The 11,352-nt window shown below is 40.8% G+C and overlaps 1 protein-coding gene across 1 annotated transcript; it reads left to right on the forward strand.

Annotated features, from left to right (window-relative positions):
* Positions 1 to 9,866: 9,866 nt before the first annotated feature.
* On the forward strand, positions 9,867 to 10,829 carry LOC309862604 (olfactory receptor 7C1-like; the record flags this gene model as incomplete). The annotated part of the gene is made up of 1 exon (XM_082726632.1): positions 9,867 to 10,829. One exon carries the CDS (start codon positions 9,867 to 9,869, stop codon positions 10,827 to 10,829), a length of 963 nt encoding a protein of 320 aa, XP_082582758.1.
* Between the last annotated feature and the right edge of the window lie 523 nt (positions 10,830 to 11,352).

Raw genomic sequence — 11,352 nt, forward strand, 5'->3', positions numbered from 1 at the left:
GTTGAGAACAGGAACACAGCAAGGATGCCCACTCTCACCACTCTTGTTCAACATAGTATTAGAAGTCCTAGCAACAGCAATCAGACAACAAAGAGATATAAAAGCTATCCAAATTGGCAATGAAGAAGTCAAACTCTTTCTCTTCACAGATGACAAGATACTTTATATGGAAAACCCAAAAGACTCCACCCTCAAACTTCTAGAACTCATACCGCAATTCAGTAATGTGGCAGGATACAAAAGAAATGTACAGATGTCAGTTGCTTTCTTATACATTAACAAGGAAAATACAGAAATGGAAATTAGAGAATCAATTCTATTTACTGTAGCACCAAGAACCATAAGATACCTGGGAATAAACCTAACCAAAGTGGTAAAGGATCTGTATACAGAACACTCATGAATGAAATTAAAGAAGAGACCTAAAGCTGGAAGACCATTCCATGCTCATGGATCAGAATAATAAACATTGTTAAAATGTCTATACTGCCTAGACCAATCTACCCTTTCAATGTCATTGAAATGTCTATGTGTCTGTTTTTATGCCAGTACTATGCTCCCTGGCTGATCACAGCTTTGTAGAAAACCCTGAAATCAGGCAACGTAATGCCCCCAGTTTTATTTCTCCTGTTCAACATTTCCTTAGCAATTCGGGATCTCTTCTGATTCCATACAAATTTTAGGATTATTTGCTCCAGCTCTTTGAAAAATACCGGTGGAATTTTGATTGGGATGGCACTGAAAGTGTAGATTGCTTTGGAAAATATAGACATGTTAACAATGTTTATTCTTCCAATCCATGAGCATGGAATGCTTTTCCATCTTTTTGTGTCTTCGACTTCTTACATGAGTGTTCTGTAGTTCCTCGAGTAGGAAAAAAAAAAACAAAGAACATGAGAAAGAATAAAAAAGTTTCATCTAAGAGATGCACTTGCCATGAGGTAATACCCAGAGTTCAGTATACTCTTTTACCCTGGTTTTGGGGTTTTACAATTTTATGGGGACACTCGGGTTGTCATCCTTTTGTTCTTCCAGCTTTTCTGGTGGGGGTGGAGGCTGTGATTTTGTTTTTCAGGCAACCCTGCTTGGGCAGAGCTGCCCTGCTCCCTATGAAGGGGCTGCGCTCCATGAAAACCCCTTTTTTTGGCTTTTGTTCTCTTGCAGTTTTGTTGTCTGGTGGCTTTTCATGCCTTTTTGGAGGGTCAGGGAAAAGGGAAATGTCCACACACACAGGAGAGAAGTGACAGCCTGTTCCTCTCTGAACCCTCCAGAACACAGAGTCTCCTCCTCTGCAAGCACTGCTGACAACCACAGACTCCCATAGGCAGTGCATGCCCCAGCAATCCTCTCAGTGGTCAACAAAGGCCCCCACTTGTCTCTGCCATCTGTGCCTCCAAAACCAGGAATATCCCACTCTGTGTGGGTGTGGGTGGTGCCATTGATAGCAGCTGTGACTGCTGCAGCAAAGGCTATTCTCCCAGGTCCACAGGTACAGGTTCACACAAATGGCCACCCCAGTCCCAGCATTTGCCCCTTAAGCTCCCTGATCTGTTAGAGTGCTGTTATCGGGTTCTTCCAGTCCCACCACCACTGCTCTTTTTTTTTTTTAAAGATTTTATTTATTTATTTGACAGAGAGAAATTACAAGTACACTGAGAGGCAGGCAGAGAGAGAGAGAGAGAAGGAAGCAGGCTCCCTGCTGTCATTGGTCCCAGGTACAGGACGCTTTTGCACTGGGGCATTATTTTACTTTCCCGTGAGTAGCTTTTGGTAGCCCCCTCCCCTTTCTGTTTATCCTCCAGTAATTGGCCCCACAATCTCAAGTTCATCCTTTGTACCTCTCTACTGAAGATCCTCGGCACCCATAGAGATCCAAACATAGAGTCTTTCATCTCAAGCTAATTTCATATGTGTTCAGACTGGCTTGTTAGATAGCCAGCTAAATTCAGGAAACCGGTTGAAATGGAGCCCCCTCCTCCACCATCTTACCCCTCCTCCAGAAGGTGACATTTTAGACAGAGGCTTTCTAGAAAGATGAAAGAAGAGGCAGTAGGATATCTGGGGGAGGTGTATGCCTAGCAGGGAAAACAATGCAAGGGCCTTGCAGAAGACACTTACTTCAGATATGCAGATCTCAAAATAAAGTCAGTATGATGAAGGAATGAGCAATAGGGAGTGTGATGACAATGCCAAACAATAAAATACTATGCAACCATAAAAAAAAAAGAAATCTTGCCATTTGCAATGATGTGGATGGAACTAGAGGGCATTATGCTAAGCAAAATAAGTGAATCAGAGAAAAACAACTATTATATTATCTAATTGATAGGAGGAATTTGAGAAACAAGAACAGATGATCATAGGGGAAGGGAGGGGAAAATGAAACAAGACAAAACCAGAGGGGGAGACAAACCATAAGAGACTCTTAATCTCAGGAAACAAACCGAGGGTTGCTGGAGAGGAGAGGGGTGGGAGGGATAAAGTGGCTGGGTGATGGATTTTGGGGAGGGTATGTGCTATGGGGAATGCTTTGAATTGTATAAGACTGATGAATCATGGACCTGTACCCCTGGCACAAATAATACAGTATATGTTAATAAAAAAGAGGGAGAGTTATGAGAGGTGGTGGTAGAAAATGTTGAGGACTGAGGCAGCTTTCCTGCCACTGATGAGACTTCAAGACACAGGGGATCCTTTCTTCACATGGTGCTCTTTGTATGCTTAATTGTGTTCCAAGGCATTCTGTAAATAGAGATAAATACCTTCCTTATTTTCATCTGTTGGTTAACATTCTGCATTTAAGGGTCACATACTGGACTACATGAACTCTGGTACCATTGCCCTGAGGACTGCTCATGTCCGACAACACACACTCACACACAGATGCACAAAATACACTCTGACCTCCGGGCACTGTGTTACTATCACCCTTTTCTTTCCTTCAGCTACAATAAATTGAAGGAAATGATACAAGGCAAGCTGTCAACCTCAGATTCCTTTACCCCAAAGACTATGTAAATAGTACTTAAATTCTAGTTAGTAAGCCCCCCACGGACATGAAAACATGGGGCTCCATTTTCATATGATGAACTTGTGTCCTCTATTTAAATAAGAAATAGGTTTCAAAAATAGAGACAGAAAAAAAATGGACACAAGGGGGAAAAAGAAATCTAATAAGCTCAGGGTCCCTGAGAGACTGTGATGAGCAGAATGCTTCCCTGGTTCTGGCAGCTTTCCAACCCCAGTTCACATCCCCTTGATTCCCAGAATAATTAACAAAGGAGGAAACAAACAAGAATGGACTAGTATTTTTATGATATCAAGACATTTTACTAACTGAATACTCTTCAAGAAAAGGGCACAAACTGCAGTTTACAACAGAAAATATACAATGCATGACAATAGAAGGGGATTTTTGAAGATGAAACAATAAAAGACTTTTCCAAATATATATATTTTTAAATTTTTTATTTCTTTTCAGCGTAACAGTATTCATTGTTTTTGCACCACACCCAGTGCTCCATACAATCTGTGCCCTCTCTAATACCCACCATCTGGTTCCCCCAACCTCCCACCCCCAACCCCTTCAAAACTCTCAAGATTGTTTTTCAGAGTCCATAGTATCTCATGGTTCACCTCCCCTTCCAATTTCCCTCAACTCCAAATATTTTTTTAATTTAAATTCCATTGGGGCGCCTGGGTGGCTCAGTGGGTTAAGCCGCTGCCTTCGGCTCAGGTCATGATCTCAGGATCCTGGGATCGAGTCCCACATCGGGCTCTCTGCTTGCCAGGGAGCCTGCTTCCTCCTCTCTCTCTCTCTGCCTGCCTCTCTGCCTACTTGTGATCTCTCTCTGTCAAATAAATAAATAAAATCTTTAAAAAAATTTAAATTCCATTAACCAATATAATCTACATAATCAGTTTGGGATGTAGGGTTCAATAATTCATCATCTGCATATGGCACCCAGTGCTTATCACATCATATACCCTTCATAATACCCATCACCCAATTATCCCATCCACCCACCCACCACCCCTCCAGAAACCCCATTTGTTTCCTGTAGTTAAGAGTCTTTCTGATGACTTTGTGTCCCCTGATGACTCTCTGATGATTTCTTGACCCCTCCCCTTCCCTTATAATCCTCTGCACTGTTTCTTATATTCCACATATGATTGAAACAATATGACAACAGTCGTTCTTTAATTGATTTATTTTGCCAAATGATTTGAACACAAATGTTTTCTGATGGATGAATAATATTCCATTGTATATATGAACCATATCTAACTGGAGGGTATTATGCTAAGTGAAATAATTCAAGACATGGAAGCAACCTCAGTGTTTACCAATAGATGAATGGATAAGGAAAATATGGTACACACACACACACACCAGAATATTTCTCACCCATAAACAAGGATGAGATCATGCATTTTGAGACTATATGAATAGACCTAGAAAATATTATGCTAAGCAAAATAAGTCAGACTGAGAAAGACAAATATCATGATTCTACTCATAAGTGGAGTCTAAAAAATGAGTGAGCAAAAAGCAAAATCAGACTTATAAATACAGACAGCAAACTGATGATTTCTAGAGCAAAGGAGTGTGTGGACATGGGCTGATTGAGTGAAGGGAAGAGGGTACAGGCTTCCAGTTATGGAATGAATAAGTCATGGGAATAAAAGGCACAACATAAGGGAAACAGTGAATGATATTGTAACAGTGATGTACCGATGTTTCACAACTGAAGGTAGCTACACTTGTGAACATTGCATAGTGTATAAAATAGTCAAATCACTGTGTTGCACACCTGAAATTAATGTATCATTATATGTCAACTATACTCAAATAAACAACAACAAGAAGAAAACATATTACCTATTTTTTCTCATTGGACAAGAATGCTCTGAATATCCTATCTGGGTTGATAGAAAAAAATGTGAATACATTCACTCTAGATGAAAACCTGCATAACTAGATCTGGGAACATGTATGAAGAAAAGTCTATCTCTGTAGCCAAAGAATTTAACCATCAACCAAATGCAATGATTTACACATTTTCTTCAGAAATTGTCTGAAATTTTTTAGTAGAATTCAGGTGAAGTTCAAGGAAAAATCCTACTTGGGATGGAGGTGCTCGAGTGACATAGCAATATCTCTGAGTCAGTCACTGGAGACTGTCACTCACAGAAGCTCAGATGCTCACAGGATGGTCTTTTTGATGTGCCTGCAGGAGAGGTTATATACATTGGAGGGATGTCCATTCCAGGGGTGATATACCAATTAGTAGAAAGGAAATATACACTTGGATCTCAAGGTGGACACATGGGGACTGATGTGGCAGAAAATTTGTCTTTGTTTATAATCCTTTATCTACAGGACAGCTGAATTGCTTAGAGAATTGAGCAACATGAAAGGAATTTATTTAATAAGGAGCTCTGAGAATTCAGTCTCTGAATTCCCCTCTGCAGAGTTCACCTGCTGCTCATCAGTCACAGACTAAGAGCATCTTCACCGTGCTTCTCTGAGCTGTCCACCCACTCCAAAGAACCAGTGCTTGACCCCCATTTCTTGTCCTTTTCATCACAACTGTCTTTGGAAGGAAGGCCCATTAGAGACAAATCCATTGAATAAGGCGTTAGAGGTATCCAGAGTATTCTGGTAAGTACTCCAGGAAAATGGCATGGACAGAAGGAAAACTTTTATTAACCATGTCTTCTAGGGAAACAGGTTGCTAAGACAGTGAAATGGGATTGACTCTAAATCCTGTACATTTCGTGTCCGAAGAGGATTCTTGATCCTCCTTCCTTCTCAGTCAGCTCTTCTTGCTTCTCTTCTAAGAACATCATTGTAGGGCCCCTCTCCTCCTGCAGCAGGAACTGACTCTCCCATATGTCTGCTTATCTCTAGAGTTCTGCTTTATCCCAACATTAGCCTTTCCTCTTATTTGTGAAGCACTGACTGCCTGAGGCAGCCCTGCAGAGTAAGAGGAGCCTTGACTTGGAGTCAAGTAGATGTGAGTTTGAATTGCCACTTTCCATAAGATGTATGATGGATCTTTCTCCCATCAGCACAGAGTGAACATAAGGCGGTCTCGGGGAATGTTTTTGGGAGGGCAGATGTGATGGATTTAGTGTCCAGGACATCATACCAGCTGAAAAACATCATTTATTTACTTATTTGCTCATTCATGACACATTCCAAAAGACTTTTGAGGAACCTACACAATGCTTAGGACAATCAAAAATACCTTAAATTTTTATGACAAGATAAACATTATGGTTGAAGGAAATGAGACATAAAACCAGGTGAATAATTAGAGAAGTAAACAAAATATCTATCCTGAAATGTTACATTTTTGTGAAAATTAGGCACCTGATAGAACTCTGATAATTCCAGTGAAGAAAAAGGACTCAATTTATGCTATTAGGAGGAAATTTGGCCATGTAGATAGAAAAACTAAGAAGAAAAAGTGTCCATATTCAATTGGGGATAATTTCTCTCCATTGCCAAAGAAGGTGAATGATGTCTCTATGCGAACGTGAGGGGACAAGGTTCATTCCATCTCAGCTTCCAGTTCCATAGTGTGTGGTTTTCCAGGATACATCAGCTGTGGGAGTCCCAGCGTCATGCATGAATTCTATGCAAAGAGGAGATAGAAAAGGGAATTAATTATAAAGAGCATTCAATTATTCCTACTCAATAAATTCTCATACTCTCCACCAACTCCAGGATTTGAGGTGAAATTGAGAAATATAGTATCTTATCTGGGTGTGTGACCATGTCCAAATATAATCAGTGTCTGATAACAGGGAAGAGGAGAATGGATATGTTATGTAGGCAATCTCTGGCTCAATAATCAATTACAAGAGTCACGGTATCCATAGCATGAAAACATACAATTGCTTGTTAGAAGCATGGCCCTCCCTGACACTAAGGCAAAACGTCAGTGATCTACCCAATTCTCATGAAAGTCACATTGTGTGAGGGAAGGAGAAATGTCAATTACCTTTAAGGAATTCAAAACACATTTTAAAGTACTTGAAATGTTTCTTTCTTTTTTTTTTTTTTTGTTTGTTTGTTTTTTTTTTGGTCAACAGTGTTGATGGATTTATTTATAAGGTTTTTTAAAAATTTCTTTTCAGCATAGCAGTATTCATTGTTTTTGCACCACACTCAGTGCTCCATGCAATACTTGCCCTCCATAACACCCACCACCTTGTTCCCCCAACCTCCCACCCCCGGCCCCTTCAAGACCCTCAGGTTGTTTTTTCAGAGTCCATAGTCTTTCATGGTTCTTAATGTAGGCTAGAGGAATCACACATGGGTTAGTAGTCACACTGTGGGAGAGGTAAGGCAGGACAACTATTATCATGGTTCAAGTATTAAAATATACTGAAAAAATCAGTAGTAAACCTTAATCAAAGTTAAAATTACCTACTCCATATGATCTACAAAAGTAGATTTCTGGGTAATAGAGGCTAATGGCACCACCTTGTTTAGCTGTATTAACACTAATTTCGTGGCTCCAAATAACAAGTCACCATTTGATCCTACTGATATTCAAATTAATATTTCCTGGAGCTATTATAATTTTTATATACTGATCTTATATGAATTGACAGGACAGAACTCTATGCTCTGCAATTTGTAACCTGAAAATATTATTATCAGATCCTAGGTGTGTGTCATTTTTCTTTGTCTCTCATCCTTGTAATCATTTCTATTTTTGGGGTCCTCCCTCAGTGGATCAACATCTGAGACATGGAAATGCTCTTGGGATTGTCTGAGGTGAGGTTGGGTGCACTCAAGGAGCGTCAGCATATCTCTGAATGAAGGTGCCGGGATTTCAATGGGCTTTGAACCAATATGCAGCTCGTTCCCTTTGAGTATGGAGAAGTCCTGGCTCAGGAACTCTGGGATCATTTCTTTGGTCTTTCTTCGGAGGGTAGGCCAAAGCTGAAGAAGAAAATGCTTCCTCTACAAGAACCCCTATGCTTTTGGATTCACAAATGTTTTAAGGGAATTTAATGAGGAGCTAAAAGTTCACATCCTTGTTGAAAACCATCAACTATTTTTAGATTCCTGATAATGTTGATACTGACAGTTTTCCACAGGATTTTCAATGCTTTCTTGAATAGGAGTTACCTACTCCATCTTTTCCTCTGTCATTGACAATCGATTTTATTGGTGCCTTTTCTTTTTTTCCTTAAGATTTATTGATTTATTTGAATGAGAGGAATAGAGAATCTTAAGCAGACTCTGCACTGACATGGGGCTGACCCAGCCTGACGTGGGACTCAAGTTCACCACCTGAAATCAAGTGACATGAGCTGGACCCAGAGAGCAGTTTTTGAAGTAGGTGTGAGATATGTATGTGTCCCAAGCTCCAAATCTTTACCTTGAAAACAAAAAATGCCCAAGTATAATATCAACCTAAACTGTGGTGCTTGTATTACTTTAAAAAAGGATACTTAAAAAATTCCACTCAAGGATAAAAGAAAGAAGGCATAAAGATTTTCAAGTGACATATGGACGGGACTGGAAGAGATTATGCTGAGTGAAATAAGCCAAGCAGAGAGAGTCAATTATCATATGGTTTCACATATTTGTAAAGCATAACAAATAGCATGGAGGACAAGGGGTGTTAGAGAGGAGAAGGGAGTTGGGGGAAATTGGAAGGGGAGGTGAACCATGAGAGACTATGGACTCTGAAAAACAATCTGAGGGGTTTGAAGTGGCGGGGGTGGGGTGGGAGGTTGGGGTACCAGGTGGTGGGTATTACAGAGGGCACAGATTGCATGGAGCACTGGGTGTGGTGAAATAATAATGAATAATGTTTTTCTGAAAATAAATAAATTAATTTAAAAAAAGAACAGTGTCACAAAATGACTATGAAAAATAGTATAATTTTCTTACATAACAAATGCAAATCATTGTGAAAGTTACAGATATTTGCATTAAAAACTAAATATAGGATTTATAAACAGTGTTTGAAACAGTCAAGACCAGTGGATGAAAATTATTGACTCCACACAGATGGATGGCAGAAAAGGTTCTATTGAGCTAATTATTGAGCTCCTCTAATTCATTGAGGTCCTATTTTTATTATAATTTTTTATTTTTAAAATTTCTTTTCAGTGTACCAGAATTCATTGTTTATGCACCACACCCAGTGCTCCATGCCATTCGTGCCCTCCATAATACCCGCCATCAGGTTCACTCAACTTCCCAAACCCCTCCCCTTCAAAACCCTCAGATTGTTTTTCAGAGTCCATAGTCTCTCATGGTTCATCTCCCCTTCCAATTTCCCCCAACTCCTTCCTCCTCTCCATCTCCCCATGTCCTCCATGTTATTTCTTATTTGGGCTCCTATTTTTGCCTACATATGGAGTAAGGACGTTTGAGGGAAGGTGTAGGGGGAAATAAAAGTAAGGAGATAAAAGTTGAAGGATTGAATACCACACATGATCTAGACCAGCTCTCCTCAGTCACAAAGGAGAAATTCCTTTGGGAAACCACTGTGATCTTGTCACAATGTGGGTTCAAATGCAGCAAGTCTGAATGTGGCCTGGGACTCTGCATTCAAAGCTCTGGGCAATGATGCTCCTGCTGGCCCATGATTCACACTCTAAGTAGCCAGGCTATAAAGGACATAACTGCTTTGGAGCTAGGACTACATTTCCAGAAGGTAGTGGCAACAGAGGGAAGGATGGAAGCATTTCAAATTCCCCAATTATAACAGGGTAGTACTTTATTAATCCATTCACCTGAAATTAAAGACAATCACATTTCTGTGTTTTCACTGTGATGGTCATTGGATGTTGATTTTATTCCCTTTCCTGCTAGTTATTTCATCCACATGGAACAAGGAAATCAAACACATGCTTCAGAATTTCTCCTCCTGGGGTTTTCAGTGAAGTCAGAGATTCAGTTCATGCTTTTTGGGCTGTTCCTGTCCATATACTTGGTCGCATTCATGGGGAACCTGCTCATCTTCCTAGCCATCTGCTCAGACTCCCACCTCCACATGCCCATGTACTTCTTCCTCTCCAACCTGTCATTTGCTGACATCTGTTTCACCTCCACCACCATCCCCAAGATGCTGCTGAACATCCAGACTCAAAGAAAAACCATAACATATGAAGGATGCCTCAGCCAGATATTCTTTTTCATTGTATTTGGATGCCTGGACAATTTACTCCTGACTGTGATGGCCTATGACCGATTTGTGGCCATCTGTCACCCCCTGCACTACTCAGTCATCATGAACCCCCAGTTCTGTGGGCTGTTGGCCCTGGGGTCTTGGTGCATCAGTGTCATGGGCTCCCTGCTCGAGACCTTGACCCTTTTGAGGCTGTCCTTCTGCACAAACATGGAAATTCCATACTTTTTTTGTGATCTTCCTGAAATCCTGAAGCTTGCCTGTTCTGACACCCTCATCAATAACATAGTGGTGTATTCTGCAACTGGCCTTCTGGCCGTGATTCCTTTCCATGCAATACTGTTGTCTTACTATCAAATTATTTCCTCCATACTCAGCATTTCCTCAGCTGCAGGGAAGAACAAAGCCTTTTCCACGTGTGGGTCTCACCTCTCCATGGTCTCCTTGTTCTATGGCACGGGCCTTGGTGTCTACCTCAGTTCTGCAGCAACTTCTTCCTCCAGGATGAGTCTGGTGGCCTCGGTGATGTATACCATTGTCACCCCCATGATGAACCCCTTCATCTACAGCTTGAGGAACAGGGACATGAAGAGAGCCTTGAGCAGGCTACTCATCAGGATGGTGCCACTCAGTGTCAGGACCATTACAGGACTCTCCTGAGTAGCTGGATACCTAATATAAAGACTGAGAAATCCTGGCTTCCTTCATCCATTATTTTTATTTCTTCCTCAGGTGTACACATTTTAAAGCAGTTCTTTCCTTGAGTCTTCCTTGTCTTCTCTAAGTTTTTACAGGTTATAACCTGGGTTCCTCCAATCACTTTATAACCAGCCATTTTCATTTTCTGTTTCTTTTTTTTCCTTATATTATTTTTTTCAGCATAACAGAATTCATTATTTTTGCACTACACCCAGTGCTCCATGCAATCTGTGCCCTCTGCAATACCCACCTCCTGGTTCCCCCAACCTCCCAACTCCCGTCGCTTCAAAACCCTCAGATTGTTTTTCAGAGTCCGTAGTCTCCCATGATTCACCTCCTCTTCCAATTTCCCCCAACTCCCTTCTCCTCTATCTCCCCACGTCCTCCATGCTATTTTTTATGCTCCACAAATAGGTCAAACCATATGATAATTGACTCTCTCTGCTTGACTTATTTCACTTAGCATAATGTCTTCCAGTCCCAT

The sequence above is a fragment of the Mustela nivalis genome (genome assembly GCF_964662115.1).
Source record: "Mustela nivalis genome assembly, chromosome: 1".
NCBI classification, from domain to species: domain Eukaryota; kingdom Metazoa; phylum Chordata; class Mammalia; order Carnivora; family Mustelidae; genus Mustela; species Mustela nivalis.